This window comes from Centroberyx affinis, unplaced genomic scaffold, assembly GCF_046629955.1.
Source record: "Centroberyx affinis isolate AG114_WGS23_722 - 3 ecotype Tasmania unplaced genomic scaffold, CSIRO-AGI_Caff_v1 ptg003462l_1, whole genome shotgun sequence".
NCBI classification, from domain to species: Eukaryota; Metazoa; Chordata; class Actinopteri; order Beryciformes; family Berycidae; genus Centroberyx; species Centroberyx affinis.
The window spans coordinates 1,453-20,624 of record NW_027281426.1 but is presented as its reverse complement, the minus strand read 5'-3'; the positions used below and the strand labels follow the sequence as shown (position 1 = coordinate 20,624).

General features: G+C 42.3%; 1 protein-coding gene across 1 annotated transcript in view; it reads left to right on the top strand.

The window, feature by feature from the left end:
- Window positions 1-16,966, top strand: part of arid5b (AT-rich interaction domain 5B) — a 130,869-nt gene extending 113,903 nt beyond the window's left edge. Inside the window, exons 9-10 of the mRNA XM_071539500.1 lie at window positions 6,487-6,694; window positions 13,663-16,966. Of these exons, the coding sequence (XP_071395601.1) occupies window positions 6,487-6,694; window positions 13,663-16,305 (2,851 nt within the window). The 3' untranslated portion in view covers window positions 16,306-16,966. The remainder of the gene's footprint in view (window positions 1-6,486; window positions 6,695-13,662) is intronic.
- Window positions 16,967-19,172: the final 2,206 nt, after the last annotated feature.

Genomic DNA, 19,172 nt, shown 5'->3' with positions numbered 1-19,172 from the left:
TCTGCCACAGCATTTTGTTTGTGGTCTTAAGCGACTGTCAGCTGAGTAAATATCACTCCCCAAGCACAAGCTTATGCAGTGCTCATGTAAACACTCATATTTTTGACTGGGTTCTCAGGATCAAAAGTAAGCAAAACAGGGTGCAAAAAAACATGTGCACGCATACACATACACATACACGTTGCATTAATTCCCTAATTGTTAACCTCACGGCTACTCTACCTGTTATAATTATACTTTACCTGTGACACACACACACACACAAAAGGGTTAGACTGATATTCATATGCCAATATATCACACTGTTGTTAAAATCAGATATCATCCAGTGTTGTCATGATCCTGTAATTTTAGTCTGTAACACCTGCAATGGAACCTGCCTTGCCTTAAGGAGCTGCTAACCCACCTACAAGAATTTCAGTGGAGAGAGTTGTAGTGTCCCATGAATGCTGTTTCAGAGGCTTTTCCACCAATAAAGTTCTGGGGGAAACACTGAAAACTTGGAATTTGTAGCATGAAAACTGAAAAATGTAATGTCAGCTATGGACAGCTTCAATTTAAAAAAAATATTGGGATCTGTATCAGCCTTAAAAAAAACCCATTTCAGTCAAAATCAAGATTCAGATTTCATTTATTTAGCCTTGTACTGGACTGTGTCACCAAGTGCAATACAAATACACTACAGTACAGTATTTTATTAGCTTATTGGCTATCAGCAGCTTCAATCCAAAACTACTGGTATTAGCCTTCAAGAACCCGTATCTGTCTAATCCTAACACACACACTCTCTCTCTCTCTCTCTCTCTCTCTCTCTCTCTCTCTCTCTCTCTCTCTCTCTCTCTCTCTCTCCCTCCCTCCCTGAGCTTTTTCAATGTCACCTAAACCTCAGGTGCAGCTTGAATAGCTGAGATGAATAAGAGAGGCCCCCCAAAAAAATAAGCACCAACCAGTCCCGACCCTGCATTCCAACCACCTGACCTCAGCTCAGCCAATAACCTCTCAGTATGTTTGCTTAGCCTGAGGGCAAACTGTGGGTTGTCAAAGAGGAAACTCCTTCTGACAATTCACCACTTTTTTGCTCCCTTACTTTTTTGGGTGATGGTAGGAAGGTGTAATGCATCCATGCGCACGTGTGTGTGTGTGTGTGTGTGTGTGTGTGTGTGTGTGTGTGTGTGTGTGGTGTCATATTCAGCGTAACTGTAGGGTGATGTGTCTAATTAAAAAGTTAGTCATTTATTTATAGAGCACATTCCATACAATGATGCAACTCAAAGTGCTTTACAATGAAAACAGTGAAAGTATAAATAAGATAAATATATAAAACAGTATATTAGAAAGTACAACTATAGTGTCTGATTTGAAGACCTTAATCAAACTCAATTAAATGCAGCAGTAAAAAGGCACGTTTTTTTTTTTGTTTTTTTTTTTTTTTTTTTTTTTTTAGAGTTTCAGTGTTTCTGAGATGGAGGCTGTTCTCATCTGCCACTGAGAGAAACTACATAATCACAAAGAGACTGACTGACTGACAGGTAGACAGGCAGATTGGCATACAGACAGGCAATTACCAAACTGGGAAGCAGCACTGCTACGGGTCTTCGAAGGCTGATAACCATATTTTGGGATTTTAAGATTCTGGTAGTCAATAGGAACTGCCTCCCATATTTAATGAAAGGACATTATCAGCCCTGTATATCAGTCTAACCCTAATTATTAAACTCCTTACAATCTCTTGAACTCTTTAAAGCATTTTTCTCTATGAGGGCAACTGTCTAATCTGTTCTGTCTCTCCCTCTCTCTCCCCCTCTCCCTCTCTCTCTCTCCCTCTATTTCTGTCTCATTATTTGATGAGAAAGAAAGGGGGCAGCTGGCTGTTTTGTCCATACATGGAGATGTTGAGAGAGAATGAGAGAAGAGAGAGAGAGAGAGAGAGAGAGAGAGAGAGAGAGTCCTCATCATTGCCATATTTCTGACTCCACTTTACTGGCAATAGTCATCATCTTAATTCATTTTTCATGTTCTTTTTCTTCATTTAGCAAGCATGCAGTTGAGAAATACATCAACCACAATTTACAAACACAAAATTAAACCAGTCTGTAAATTACACAAGCACAGTATGCTACTATAGCCTACAGCACATATTTGTGGTTCTATAAACTGTGTAAATATATATATATATATATGTATATAAAAAATTAAGTGGGACCCTGGCATGCTATTTGACTGTTTAGACATGCGTGACTAACTCGTCCCTAGTTCAGTGGTCTCAACATGGGGTCCGGGGACCACCAGGGGTCCTTGAGAGGGTTCCAGGGGGTCCCCAGCAAATTGATGAATTGTTAAACTTCACCATTATTTCATTTACAAGAAGTTAACACAATTAGAGAATGTAGAAGAATGACTATTTTGATTATAGTTTCACTGTTATCTCTCTACCTACAATACAGATAGTCATGGAGTTCTGGACAAAATCATATCTAACAATAAAAACATTCTCACATTTGGGTCCGAGAGACAAAAACTCAATCAAATGGGGATCTGTGGCTCTAATGTGGACTAAATTAGGGTCCTTGATATGAAAAAGGTTGAGAATCACTGCCCTAGTTCATACTGGGTATACAAAATATGTTCTGAACTCTGCATGTTATTGGCAGAATTAGGCCAATATCCATTAATAATCAATATTCAAAAAGGAGCCATCAAATTTTACAACCGCTTAAAAAACAGCAACCCTAACTTCTACCATTACAAAGCCCTGAAATGCCAAGAGCTGAGCAGTGAGAAGCGTCCCATCAGCCAGCTGGTCCTGGAGCTCACTGCTCCGCCTCAGGACAGACCTCAGTTCATGTGGCCCATTCAAATTAGAACAAAACAAAAAGAGAAATATGAAGCATATTGGACAGAATTAACACAATACCAAAGCAAACTGGAAACCTTTGTGGCCCTGAACAGACAGTACATGATGGCAGACTACCTGACCATCGTGACTGATAAAAAAAACTGAGGGAATGTGACAAAATGGTGGTGGAGACAGAGCTGCACTTCCTCTTGCACTGCCCAATTTTTATACACGAATCAGAGCTATTTACCTCCCCAAATTCAAAACCATATGCGCATAGTTTGAAAACTTTCCAACAAATGAAAAATTATACATTAGGAGAAAAAAATATGTGCAAAATATGTCTTAGCCTGTCATAGCCTCAGACAGGAGAACCATTGACAGTGTAAAAATATATGTATTTAGATAAATTGGTTGACTGATAATTGTTATATTTACTAATTTGATGACATATCAATTGTACAGTTATTGTTCATCGTCACTGTCATGTGGTCAAGTGTGATTACTGTCATTTGAATTTGAATTTGTTGACTTTGCTTTGGCAATATGTACTTTTGTATTTCATGCCAGTAAAGCACCTTGAATTGAATTGAAAGGAAGGGAGAGAGCGAGAGAGAGAGAGGGAGAGAGAGAGAGAGAAAGTGAGTGTTTAGTGTTCAGTTTTAGCAGCTGTGTGCATAATTAGATCAGGACATGAATGTCCCTTCTGGGCCACCATCCAATATGGAGCTGGACTACAGCCAAACCACAGTGCACAGGAGACAGGGAGAGAGAGAGAGAGAGACAGAGAGAGAGAGTGAGAGAGAGAGACAAGTGAGGGAGGCAAGGAGGGAGGGACAGAGAAGATAACCAACACTTTCTGCTGACCAGCTGATAATGTAATAAATACCAAAGAATGTAATTAATGCTCAGTTTATGAATTAATGATCAGTTTATTTGAATGTGATCTCTAGTTGATCAGCTAACATGAGCATGTGTTGTCTTACCATCATAAGTAGATTTAGCTACAGTATATATATATATATGTTATGGTTTATGTGGAAAAACAGTCAATGTACCGATGTACCGCTCAATTTGTACGTTCCTCGACACTGTGGTACATGTAAACACGGACCGGTCAGTTTGTGCATTTACCGGCAATGTGGTAAATATACAAATATAGGTCAGAAAGTGCCACATTTCCAAGCTTATCTGCACACAACCCGCTTCTTGTGAAAACTACTTAATTTACCGGTTTCTTTGCAGATTCCCCTCTCCCCTCTCGCCGCTTCACTCAAACGTAAACAAGTCACACATGTTTTAGGTGCGTCCGGTCACATAGCACCATCCAACTGGTTTAAGTTCACCATACAAAACGAGAAACGAGCAGTGTTGTTCAAGAGTAAATAAGCCCTGGACCACTTTTTTGTGGATTTGCTGCCATCTGAAGGTTAAGGAAGAAGGTTCTGCGCACTTAGATCCATGCAAGTTTCTTTAATAAATCAAGTGCCAAGAAAAAAAAGACCGAAAGCTTGGCACTTGATTTATTAAAGAAACTAACATGGATCTAGGTGCGCAGAACCTTCTTCCTTAATACTGTTCTTCGGTCTTCTGGCACCTTAACGCATTCAACAGTCGTGAGTGCGGTGATCTTCTCTAAGAATCTGCCATCTAAAGGTTAAAAGCGTGTTATCGCAGTTGCCATCTGCTATTGGCTGATCTTTGGTTCCAGGTGATGTCACCTTCTATTGAGTATAACAGGTTTCGTAATTTGCAAAAAACTTGCCATTTTGCACATACAGTATTCCTCTTTACTCTCTCCTTACACATCCATTGTATCTGCCACCATATATCCTGGTGCAAGCTGAATTTCCCTTGCACACAATAAAGTGAAATGAACTGAACTAAAGCTATACCCTTTATTATAAGATAAAGAGCTAGAGCTTAGTGATGCAGGCTTCTGGCCACAAGGGCAGGCTGGAAAAACCATGGGACACTAAAACTCTCTCCATTGAAACCAAGGATAATGTCTTGCTGTTGAATCAGATCAAAATGCCTCATTAGAATCAGAATTAGAATCAAACCATAATTATTGCATTATATAGTACCTCCTCCCCTCTCTGTACACTTAGCTCACACATGCACACTTGTACACAATATGTACAGATGCATATTCTACATACACAGGGTATGACACACACACACACACACACCACAGTTCACTCGTCCCCTGTTCAGAGCAGAGAGGTTACAGTAGCCAGTGAACACAATATGAAATAAAGTTTAATAGGAATGATAATATATATTAACAATATATAATAACAATAGTAGAAGCAATAAGAGTTCCTGTTTTGTACAAGAGGCACCTCTGTCCTACATTTTACAGACACATTCAACATTGTTCTGGCCGAGCCAAGCCAGTGTGCGTGTGTGTGTGTGTGTGTGTGTGGAGAGAGTGAGGAGGGGTTATTACAGATAAATGTGAAAACTGCCTCCCATTATGATGTGATTGTTTTTCTAGAAAGCGCCTCTCATGGTTTCTATTTACATAAAACTATAGATCACATTGCAGCAGCCATAATGTAGACCCAGTCTGGTTCTATAAGGGCAATGCCTTCACTACAGGACTCTCCAACACGTCTTGGTGAACTTGTCACTGTCTTTAAATTTTAGCTCCTCTTATGTGAATAGTGAAAGAGCTTGGTATTGAGAAAATATATAGCAAAAGGGAGAATTAATAGCAGAAATTAATACTGAATTCTTTTTGTGGATATATGTTTTTTTGGAAAAAGGGAAGAGTGTCTATCTATCTATCTATCTATCTGTCTATCTGTCTGTCTGTCTATCTATCCACCATACATAGATACATAGGACCAAATAGCCATTGGTAAAATGGACTAGTATTAATATAACAATTACAGAATGATAGATAAGAGATGTGAAAATAAAGAGATAAGTCAAAGCTCATACACAGGCTACTTCTTAAGTTGCATACATGTAGGACACATCAACATTTAGCACACATACATATGCCATGGATCTTATATGACTTGACTGATATAGATGTGCAAAAAAGCCAATATGAGAAACAACAAACTAGCGGTAAGTAAACAAAATGACAAGGATTAAAGGGACAAAACAAAAAATAAATGAATAAACAAACAAATTAAAATAGTACTAATAAACAAGTACTGTACATCAAATAAATAAACAATAATAATCATAATAAAAAAATAAATAAAAAATTCTGGACTAGCATTTTCAGCAGATGACTGGCTCGCTTGCCTGTATGGAGCCATTAGTGTACTAACATAATCTAGCAAGTGGAGGAGCAAGGCAAGTCCAATCGATCTACGCACTCTGATATTGATCAACCAATGGCAGTTAGACTTGACAGACCCTGCATTATCTGTATTTATATATGTAAATACAGAAATAAATACATACAGAAATGAATAAATAGTATAGATAACAGTATAGATATATAATAAATGAATAGACCAGGAACAACCAAAGTTACATCATCAAATTTCATCAAACTAAAGAAAATATCCCTCCTACTCACTCCCACCATCCCTTCATCATAACAACATAAACGCATCATAACTGCACCGTCTCGACCTAATCCCCGCTCTGATTTGTCCGTTCGCCTGTCCGTCTCTCTTTGCCAGGCTCATCCTGCCCTATGAGAGGTTCACCAAAGGAGAGGAGGACAAGCCCCTCCCCCTGACCAAACCCAGGAAGCAGGAGGCGGGCTCCGGCACAGAATCGTCCAACGGTGTCAACGCTCACGCCCCCAAGACCAAGCTGACCAACGAGGTGAAGCAGAAGCCCCGCCCTGAGAAGGATGAAACCTTGGTTCAGGATCAGAGCACACTGGTAAGTCAGTCAATCAATTATCTCACTCTGTTATTTTCCTTCAAAGGGGGAATATCTCTGTAAATGGATAATCTGATGTTTTTCATTTACATGTCACCTCTTGGATGTTTGACTGAATGAATGAACATTTTGTTTTTAAATTTGTTGTTATACCAAAGTGGCCGCCTATGACACAGGCCAGTCAGAAGACGGTCAGTTAGCGATATAGAAAGTTCACTTCACTGGAGTCAACCAATCATCTGACGTTCGGGGCAAGGAGAGGGGGCGGAGCCTGTAGTACTGCCAGCCGAGAGAGCTGTGGCAGCAAAATGAGGAATAGTTTCATTTCACTACAAGTTAGCACAATGAGAGAATGTCTAATGATGACTGTTTTGATTATTGGTGTCTCTCCACGGTTATCACCTGAACCACAGTATAGGTAGTTAGGTCATTCTGTATAAAGTCATATCTTGGGCAGCTAGGCTAGGAAAATATCATGATTAGGGCTGTGCAAACAAATGGATACAGCTGAGTATTGCAATATTTTTTTCCATGATACTGTATCGATTTTCTAGCCCCTCGTATCGATACATAAAAAAAATTATTCATGTTTTAAACTGATTTAAAATGTCCTTAAATTTCCCTCAAATCCCTTTGAATTAAATAGTTTTGACTCAATTTGTCCGCTGAGTTATCAATATAATGTGATGTACATATTAGACTACCCAGGTGGTACACAGCAAGTTGTATTTTCAGCTCTATTTTTTAATTTTCAGTAAATTATGTGGAGTATTGCAATGTATCGCAATATGTATCGTATCGCAATTGTATCGTGACCCATGTATCGTGATACGTATCGTATCGTGAGGTCCTTGCCGATACCCAGCCTTACTCATGATATTCACAAAATATCGCAATATTTTCTGCAGTATCGAATATCACCCCCCCACACACACACACACATCGTCCCGGCTGTGGAACCATGTGTTGCTTAGATCACAATTGTGCAAACTTTTAAACTTAGAAACAGAAAAAAAAAGACCAATTACCCCCACTCCCTTCCACGATAATATGATATAGCGCAATATTTTGTCAGGACAGCATCGCGATATAAAATTTGGGATATAAATGGGGCTCCATGCTCCAATGTGTATCTCTTTGGAGGTCCCTGGCATAGAAATAGAAGAACCAACACCTCAGATTTTACGAGTTCATGAGATGAACTCTCTCTAAAACGTCCTCTAAAGCAGTGATTCTCAACCTTTTTCATATCAAGGACCCCTAATTATTCCACATTAGAGCCACGGACCCCCATTTGATGAGATTTTGTCTCTCGGACCCAAATCTGAGAATATTTGTATTGTCAGATATGATTTTGTCCAGAATTCCATGACTATCTGTACTGTAGGTAGAGAGATAACAGTGAAACTATGATCAAAATAGTCACTCTAAAATGACAAAATAATGAAGTTTAACAATTCATCAATTTGCTGGGGACCCCCTGGAATGCCCTCAAGGACCCCCTGGTGGTCCCCGGACCCCACGTTGAGAACCACAGCAGAACCTCCTCCTTTTGCCTCTCCGCTCCCCCAGATCTGTATTTGCAGTATGTTTTTTTCGCAGATTTGTTACTGTAGTCAGATTTGATTCCCTAAAGAGAGGGCTTAACCAGGCAGCGGTTTCTGTGGAAATAACTTGCCATCACATCCCGCCAGCCAGCCATAACTATATTTCTGTGTAATGGAGACATGAATTTGATGCCATACTCAGCTCCTCCTAAATAAACCGCCGCCGGCTTATTTTCATCCGCCCCGAAAAACCAATAAATCCGCCGCGATTTGCAAATGCCTCTCCAGTTGAGCGGCGCAAAAAACAAACGGAGGAGGCCGAAGAGAGAGGGGAGAGAGGGGAGGGAGGGAGGGAGATGAAGGGACAGAAAGACGGGGAAAGGAGGGAGGGAGGTAAGGGGAGAGAGGTGATAGGGAGGAGAAAAAAAAAAATGAAAGAGAGAGAGAGAGAGATGAAACCCCGGCGCCCTGTGCGAGGAATGAGAATGATGTTATTATTTTCACATGAATAACCAGATGATTACAGACGACCGGATGAAAAGGGACATTTCACATCCCCCCCCCCCCCCCCCCCCCCCCCCCGTAAAGTATCAATTCTTGTTTTTTCTTCTCGGTTACATTTGGGAGTGATACAATATATGAGCGGCATATTCATTTTCTGTGGCATGCGTGAAATGACTGCTGGATTCATGGCTGTGGTAAAGAGAGAGACAAAGACACATTGTAATAAAAAAGGGGCTGTGTGGGTTTTTTTTCTCAGAAATACATACTGTATCTCATATGTCTGGTATGCAGTGGAATTTAAAAGCACCCCCCCACCCCCCCCCCCTCCCTATCCTTTCTCTGTCCGGATATGTAATTAATTGTACATTAAACCAAAGAGTGAAATGAAAACTTTTATTGCAGAAACTTCTAAGGAAAAAAAACACACAGTTGAGCTGATTGTCTTCCCCATTGAGGCACATTTATTGTTAACATTTTTTTCTATGGCTTTTTCAGTGGTTTAGCTTGATCCCAGGGACATTTAAGGGATTTCTGTAGGACATACGCCAAAATGGAATTCTCAAAAAAAAAAAAAAAGCTGGAAAAAGAGAGATTGGGAGGAGGGAAGGATAGAAATATACTGAAGCAATATTTTAAAATTGAAAGAATAGTAATAGAATAACCAGAGCACAGCGTGAAAATGGTGAAAGGTTTCTTCTGAAGAGTGTATTTGTAATTATATGTGTGTTACAGTGTGTGTTTGTGTGAGTCTGAGCCCATAGTTTTGAACTGACCCATAACTCCTCTCCCGCTCCCGGTCTCCAGTTTCCAGTGATGACCTCACAGGTCAAAGGGGTTCAAAGGTCATGCGTCATACAATAACTCCTGGCCTGGGGCAAGGGGCTCACCGGTGCTATTACCTCATATCTCATTTCAACATTTTACAGTTAAGGTTTTATTTAGCATATTCAAAAAGGATTAAATTGAAAAAATCTGTATATTACATTAAAATATTTCTCATACATTATGGCGAATGACATGAGTTTCAATGAGTCTGAACGTCAGAGCAAAAGATTACATTTCCTATGTTAGTCCAGGTAGAGCTGGGTATTGAAAAGTGCACTGGCACCATACTCAGTTTTGGTATCCATATTGATTCTGAGGCCTCTACACTGCATTTTACATTGTATAATACTGGGTCTGATTTGGAGGGAAATCTGCTGGATTGCTTTACGGCACAAAACAGGAAGAGGGCGCTGTTCTTCTGGAACTAAAGATTTCAGAGTTTCTAGCAAAGGCAGATGGTAGAAGTGAAAGGCCGATTGGAAAAATGACTTCCAACATGACCTTTGACCAAAGAAGCAACACCCTCCTTGTGATAGGAAGCACAGGGGTTTATGGGAAATGTGGTACTGATTTGGAGAAACACTAGCACTAACAACACCACTGGTGAGAGACAGAGGCTACCGATTGCTTCCACCATGATCTCTCTACCATGTTTATGGTAATTATACCAAGGCATCACAATTCATTTGACAATGATGTAATGATGTTTAAAAATGATACACATAGCACCTCCATTCACAGTCCAATTCACTACAAACTTTAATGTTTGTACTGGAGACATATTTTACGTCAAGTGTTATAATGTAATCCAGCTCTATATCTGGACACAATCTTGACATGAGAATGCATGTTAATGTCAGGTGGAAAGGGGGTGTAAAATGTGTTAAAAGGTAACAAAAATCTTAAAAATCTACAAGAAAATCTTTCATTTTCCCTAACATGACTTCAGTGTGATCTGATTCTATTTAGAAAAGCCAATGGCATATACAAACGATATCTAGCCCTAGTTCCAAGCAAAAAAAGAAAATGTTAAAGAACCCCCTGGCCTCATCTAAAGGTTATGATGCATGGGAGATTTGAGGTAATGGAGGTGGACAATATGCAGAACGGCATGCAGTAGGGACTGGAATTTCTAACTTAGTCAAAAGCAATGTGGATGATAGAGTGGGTTAAATAAAACAAAAGTATAATGAAGTTGGGGGAGTTGCTCTCCAGCACTGCTGCATCAAATAACGTCACATTTAAATACTGAAAGCCTATGATCCATAAGCTAGCAATGCTCCAAGGCACTGCATTGTGCTGTGCCCTTTTAACAGGAATAAGATGTAGGGACGTGTCAAATCTAAGGTGAATATTAATATTTCAAAAGTTAACACATCTTTGTTCCTGGTTCTCAGAGTTGAAGATAAAGGAACTCAGTGTCAGTGAGAGGCAAACTTCAAAGAATATGTTTTATCATGGAAAAACTATTCAGGAACAGCTGATCCCAGTCTCTCTCCCTCACCTTCCCTCTTTCGCCTCCTTTTTTTTCTCTTTTTATTCCTTCCTAGTGTTTCTTTTCCTCCTATATCTCTTTCCATCCTTCTCTTCCTCTAACAATAAGCTAAGTAGTTCCTCTAGGCAGTATTTAACAGCCTTCTACATCAGTCTCGGCACACTCTTTACAAAAAGGGTTCTATATAGTACCAGAAAATGGTTCTTTAGGCCTGCAGCAGAACCCTTTATGGTGCTAAAAAGAACCCTTTAAGAAAGGTTCTCTATTGCACCATGCTAAATGGTTTTACACAGGACCTTTATGGTGCTGTAAAGAACCCTTTTAGAGAGGTTCTCTATTGCACTATGATTTACAGAGAACCTTTATGGTGCTATTTAAGAATGCATGAAATGCTCCAAACCAGCAGTGTTAAGAATTGGGTTAAGACTGGGTTCTTTATTCTGATTTAACAGTTTCTGATTGTAACAAATCAGAGGGATCTTTTGAGTCACTACAGTTCTCTATAGAACCACTAACCTAATCAAAGAACCCATGTATTGTATGTATGCGTTATAACCGTGTAACAATCAATAATAACAATGAAGTTATAATACAGCTTATTTGGAGCATTTCATACATTCTAAAACGGTTCTTTACAGCACCATAAACGTCCTATGTAGAACCATTTGAGCATGGTGCTACAGAGAACCTTTCTAAAAGGGTTCATTACAGCACCATAAAGGGCTCCGCTATGGTACAACCCTATAGAACCATTTTCTGGTACCATATAGTACCCTTTTTGGAAAGAGTGACTGAAACCCACAGCTTATCTACTCCCTCTAGTGGTGTGAGAGAGAGAGGGAGAGAGAGAGCACGCTGGCAAATTTATCTGTTATTTGTAAATGTGGTATGCAATCCTCATTTATGGTGCCTTAAATGATTCTCTACTCAAATATTACCATTCCTTGTCAAGCAAAGAGTGTGGAGAGTGGTTCCACTGCATGTAATTAAACTAATAGTTGAACTAAATTTTGTTGTAACTTGGTGTTAGATCAGCTACATTAAAATTCGGATCATGTTTTCCCTTGTTTATTACTTTTTTTTGTCATTTTGAGGCATAGTTACCTACGGCAACTACCAACTATTTTTGTATATAAAAGAAAAGAAAGGAATTGCATTTATTTCATCTTAAGATTTGCCGACTTTAGTTAATTGCAGGTTTATTGTGTGTAGCCATGAGAAACAAAGTCAACATTCCCTGCACTTTATTTCTAATAAAATACAAATTATCATTCTAATCAGTGGTATTTTTGCAGTCATGCAATTTTGTATTATACAACATTGCAGATGTAGATATGATCATATATTACAAATTACTGTAGTTTGAACTACTTTTTCTAAGTTCAGTTATCAAAGCTATATTTCTCTTGAGGGTAGCTTTACTGAAGTTCAGCTTGTTCCAGTGAGAAGTAACTTGTAGCATGGGAAACTAGACTTTCACTGTAGCTTCTCCCGTATTTCAGATGAATGATGTTTTCAAAGCTCATTGCCTGAACACTGTCAGTTTGAATGTTTCATGTACATTTACGGTTCAGGACAGTAGCGGTTTTCTTCTTTTGGAATACGGCAAAGGAAAATGGAATATAAACAAGAATAGAGCAAATGGGAGGTATTAAACAGAATACAGCCAACAATCACAGCACTAGAACCTATTCAGTAAGAATATGGGCATTGAAAGATAGGAAAATATATATATTTTAGTGACGTATCACAGACTGACTGTACAAGAGTGTATGGGCCAACAATGTTTCTTCATCTGGAGACTTCAATCAGTCCTTGGATTTTATTTGACTTTTGATAAGGAATCACAAAGAAAACACTGACACACTAAATCAACCAGGTCAAATACAGGACACCATTACTCATACATAATGTCACTGGCCTCATTTCCAAAGAAAACAGGGCCAAAGAGTTAGGTTCCTTTTTTCTTTTAAAACTGTTAAGCCGGCATGAGAAACATCAACTCATAGAGTAGAAAGTGCTAAATCTGTTGAACTGCTTTATATCATCCAATATAAATTCTCCATTAATGAGCGAGTGGCAGCAATATGCTCTAGTCTGCCAGATTCATTCAGAGTAAAGCACCATTTAAAAAAGCAACATCCCTTTTCCAAAATAATCATGAGCACAAAATGTTCAAAAATTATTCTTTTAAGTCCCTTCTTGACAATATAACACCTTGCATACTTTATTCTCCACAGTTTAGATAGACTGAATAACACATTTCTGGGAATATTTTCATATGTAGCATTTTGAAAAACAACCTTTTAACAATTTTAACACTCACTTTCCCCCAAAGCAACATCTGTGCTTTTATGCATTTTGTTTCTAACTAGGTATGATTTGTCATAAACTAGCTCTGCTGTGAGGAAGAGGTTCACGGCTGTTATTTGACACGGGCAAAGCATGCTGATTGCACTGTAGAACCTCCGTGGACAAACTCTGCCAGCAATTTAAAAAAAAATGTTTCCTCATGTCTCATTTCTAACAATCCTTTTTTCTCTTTCCTCATTTATTTTCTTTCCTTTCTCCCCCCGCCTTTTCTTTCCTTCTCGCAGGAGTCGTCGGAAAAAGTTTCTCGGCTGAAAGTCGAACCCCAAATCCTCGTCACCCGCCTGGATCCCCCCCGACCTCCGCATGCTAACAGAGAGAGACGGAGCCCAGCAGAGGAGGAGGGCGAGACACTGACGCTGAATGAGGAAGAGGAAGAGGAAGAGGACAGGAGGAAGAGGAGGAGCAGTGGGTGTGACCCCTCCTACTTGCCAACTCCAGCAATGACAAAGGAAGAAAAGAGTGAGTTCCCATTGGTCACTCCAAAGGTTTTAAACCACACCTGCCCAGCTGTGGACCTATGGCAGCAGGATCAGGCAGCAGTAAAAGACCAGTGCCATGTTGGCATGGTTTCACCCACTCTGAAACACAGAGCCCTGCAGTCTCCAACAGTCCCAGACCCCCCTAGCGAGCCAGCCGACCTACCCAGGAGAGAGGACGCCTTTCTGGGCTTCACGTCTCTCCTCTACCCCCCTAGGGTCAACCCAGGGATCATGTCTCCCCTGGCTAAGAAAAAGCTCCTATCGCAGGTCAGTGGGACCGGATTACCCAATCCCAACCACTTTTCTTCCTCCTTCGGCCCGCCCCCTCCGCTCATCAGCTCCGCTTTGACCAATGGCACGGAAGAGCCTGCGGGGCAGCCAATCGCGGCCGCCGATTCGTCAGCGGCGGCGGCGGTGCTCAGCCGTCCTTCGGTGATCCAGCACGCGCAGAGCTTCAAGTCGCGAGGGGCGGAGGAGAGGAGTGAGGGAGTGCAGAGAGATAGAGCGATGGAGAGAGGAGAAAGAGCAACATCTCCTTTGCCTCCTCACGAACATTACTTACCCCCGCCACCTCACCCCTCTATCGCGCACTCCCATCCAGAAGAGCCGTACCACCAGCGTCCCTCGCCCCCACCGCTCGCTCCGGAGGCGCCCCGGCCCGGCAGGACTCCTGGCTTCATCGGCGACCTCTACTCCTCTTCTTCACACCTCCAGAGCCTGTACAGGAACGTTGAGAACCATCTAAGCCAGGGGCAAGGGCAGGGGCTAGAGAAAGGGCTGGAGCTGAGACAGGTCCAAGGTTTAAGCGAGGTAGCCCATATAGAATCACAACAACATCATCAACAAAAAGCCTTAAGCTTTCCCGGCGAGTTAGTCGATGCAGAATCACAACAGCGTTATCAGCGGCATCAGCAGCAGCACGGCTTAAGCTTCAGTAATGAGCTAGCTCATGATGAATCTAAGCGACGGCAGCAACAAGGATTAAGCCTCCCTAGAGACACAGAGAGCTCAGCGAGTTTCCTTCACGCTGTCGCCCACCATGACTCAAGCTACTCCGTACACATGGGTCTGCAGGACAAATCCGCCAACACCAACAGCGATAATCCAAGAACGGCAGCGGCCGATGATCAACCCACAGATCTGAGCCTCCCCAAGTCCTCTCCTCTCAAATCACATCCTCACCCCTCCTCCTCCCATCCCCCGCCGCGTCCCGCAATGCATCCGGAGAGCACTCGCTTGTCCAACGACGCGCCGTCGCCACCGCCGCCGCTCTACCAGAACGGCCACAGGGCCCTCGGCGCCGCGTATCACCCGAGAGCGTGCCGGGTTCCGCCGATGATCGCGTCGGCTACGCACTCGCACGCTCCTGCGCACGCTCTCGCTCACACGCACGCTCCCAGACAGGACGCGAAGGCCGACCCCCGTCCCAGGGCCGCGGAGAAAATGGCAAACGGTCAAGTCGGGGAGTTCGGAAGGGTAGAGGGACATCGAGGAGGAACGGGAGGAGAGAGAGGAGAGCGAGAAAGAATGGAGGCCGCTGAACTGTACAACAAAATGGATGACCCGACCCACGCCGTCAGACCCATCTTGGGGTCGAAGGTCACGCCGCAGAACATCGGTGCCGCGCGACCCCTTAAACGGCCCCTCGAGGAGCTGGAGAACGGCGTGTCCGAGAGGAAGATACGAGCCGTCACGCCCATGCATGCCTCCTCTGTATCTTCGTTATCCTCGTCCTCGTCCTCGTCTTCGTCTTCGTCTTCGGCCGCTCCGAAGGCCGTCGTCGTTTCCTCGTCTCCCCCTAGAAAGGCCCGGACGCCCGAGGAGCTAGACGACGACTCGGTCATCCTGAAGTCCCTCGCCGAGCCCGTGCGCGCTCCTCACATGCACGCTCCTCACGTGCACATCGGCGGCGGCTTTGCGGAAGGCGCCGCGGGGGGGGCAACGGGAGGCGCGGCTGTCCCGCTCCCCCTCCTCCCCACCCCCACCACGCCTCACCTCTACCCCGCCGCCCTCTACCCGGCGGGGGCCTTCGCACTCTCTCAGGTTCAGGACTTGTGCGGGGACACCCTGAGGACCCCTCTAATGACCGGGTACCCCGCTTCCTCGCACTCCCACCCCCACTACCCGCTCCACTACTTGAAGAACCAATCAGCAGCGGTCCTTTCCCCTTTGGTCCCGCCCTTTGCCATCCATTCCTTCATGATGCAGAGGCAGCTATTGGCACAGGCGGCCGCAAGTCCCGCCCACATGTACCGGCACCCGGTGGCGACCGCCGCTTCGTACGGGGACCTGCTTCACCACGGGCTGTATCCGCTGTCAATCAACCCACAGCCTACCTTCAGTCCGCCACAGCTAAGCTCAGTTCACCCCAGCACTAAGCTGTCGTAATATGCAGTACACAAAGGCTACGTTCACACTGCAGCTGAAAGTGTCCCGATTCTGAATTTCTCCCTCACATGTGAGACAGATCTGATGTTTTCTAATCAGTGTGAACAGCAAAAAGATCTGGACCACATGGATATGTGGAAGCTAGTGTTAGCATGGAGGACAACGAGACACAGCAATGGAAAGAAAGCCGACTTGATTGGTATTTGGGGAGATGCCTCGATTCAGTCCAAACTCAAAGGCACATACCACAATCTTAGAACCCATCGTCTATCGGTCCGACGAAGATTAGACTCTGGGAATGACGGCCAATATTTCGGGGTTTCCGGTGTAGCCAGCGGACATCCGGGCCAAGACTTTGAGTTGAGAGACAACGGATAAAAGGATAAAAGTGATACTTTTTGTAGGTGTTTTAGGTCCAGACGACATTTCGGCTAATCTCTATAAACAGATATCTGCATATGAGACGTCGTCTCTCAACTCCGACTCCATTCTCGTTCCAAGTTGCTAATCGGACTGTAAACAATGACCGGCGCACGGAAGAGGAAGTCTTGGCCCAGATGTCCGCTGGAAACTGGAAACTGGAAACCCCGAAATATTGGCCGTCGCCCCCAGAGTCTAATCGTCGTCAGACTGATAGACGATGGGTTCTGAGATTGCACATACCATAACTGATGTCGTATGTTGTTATTATTGCAGTTCATATTGGTTTTGGATATGGGTTACATCCTAGAATAGATATGAACAACCGTCAAAAAAATCCGATATGAGCAGCATTTCAGAATTGAGCATGAAGGCTTGCGATTGTGATTGTAGCCATAAACTCCTTTCCACTTGGCATTAACCTACATCCTGGGTGATCGGATTGTAATCATTCAATCCAAGTGTAAATATACCCAAGATGCACTGAAGATCTGATCACCTAAACCAGCTCCAGAGGCGGTCAGAGACACATTTGTCCACATTAGCAATGCATTGCGTCTCCAATACACATACAGCAACCACGGAAACCGATCCAACCAACTCAAATCAGACTGCTCAGACAGTATCGTGGCAAAAATGGATTGTCGGGATAGTCATGGATGGGGAAAAAGAGAGATGAGGTGTTAAATGTCAATTTTAAAACCATAAATATTACGAGAGGAGGTGGCGTGTAGCAATCTGCATTTTGGTGAGGGTCTGGTTGGTATTTTAATATAATCCAGCGAAATCATACTCTATCCAGACACAATCCTGATATGAGACGCATGTTACAGTAATGCCAGGTGTAAAAGAGGCCTGGAAATTAACAGTTCAATGTCAAGATCCAGAACCTCTTCTATTGACTCATACAAACACACACAACAGTCTTTTCTTTACAGACTTGCCCATTCCTGATGATAACTCGTCCGACTTTCCTCCAGTGAAACATTTCCCTCTTCCCTCACACTATTATATATATTATATATAGTGACAGATGACTTGATTGCTTGTGCCCGGGGAAGACTAAACTAGTCTTTTTGCCACTTATGTTTACAATTTGCACATTCTACTATTATGTTTTGTTTTTTTCCAATGTTGGCCAACTGAGGTGATTGTGTATTTTTGTAGTCATAGAGTACTCTCACTTTCATGCATTTCCTACCTACATTGCCCACTCATCAATTGAGAGCTTTTATACTATTGGTGAGAGGGAGCCAAATAGTTGTTTTTTTCTCTACAAAGCTGGCTGCGTGGGAATGTACAATAGTAGCCATTGTAGAAGCCTCCCATAATGTATTTACCCTGCATCTCTCCTCTAGCTACCATTGAAGTTGCTTCTATCTCCAGTGTTGTAAAATACAATACAGTCGGCATATTAAGACATGTAACTCCTCAAACAATGTCACGAGATCGGTATTTGTGCCTTCTGATTGGATGATGGTTTTTGAGGTATGGAGCCATAGTTCAGCAGTAAATCACTGGTTTGCAGGATGTGCAGTAAAAAGTGGGGTTGCTTTAATGTCTACAACTGTAATTGAATACTGTCAGTAGCACTATGATGGACACATATGGAGTGGCAGGTGCATGTGAAAAAAAATCAGGAAAAAACATTTAAGCAGAGTACACACTGGCTCTCAAGGCCAGTTCGCATTACAGTTAGGGCTGAACGATTTTGAAAAAATATCAAATTGCGATTATTTTGACTGATATTGCAATTGCGATATGATTTGCGATATTAGAGGGAATGATAATTTTTACATCATTATTCTCATTTTCATTGAAAAGCGTATTAAAATGATTATGGTGTGATTTTTGCGGGGATCTGCACCAAACAAAGATGTTTTCTTAAGTCTGTAGAATATGATGTGTAGGCCAGGACATCTCTGCAGCACCACAATATTTACTTTAAAATGCTATTTTGACACATTTCACCTTTAACAAATATTGCGCCTCCTGCGATTTGAAAATTGCAGTAGGCCATATTGCGATTTCGATAAAATTTTGATTAATTGTTCAGCCCTAATTACAGTGTTGACAATGGAGACAGGTGAAGATGTGAAAGACGACACAGCTGACATCGTTACCTGCTAACCAAAATTCAAAATGCCCACAATCTAAAAATATTTCATTTCATTTTCATTTTCCCCACATTTTTTTAAGTAGTCTAACTGAGATCGAGATCCGTTTTCACAAAAAACATTTGGAAATTGAACAAAGAAAATACACAATACGATTCACAGCAGTCAAACAGTCAGGGACATACATTATAGAGCAGCACAGTGCCCATAGTCCATTGCATTGGACTTCACTATTAATATAATAGGCGTAATAGATTCAAGGATCCATGACAAGCTCACCAAGATGTGTTGGAGAGTCCTGTAGTGAAGGCATTGCCCTTATAGAACCAG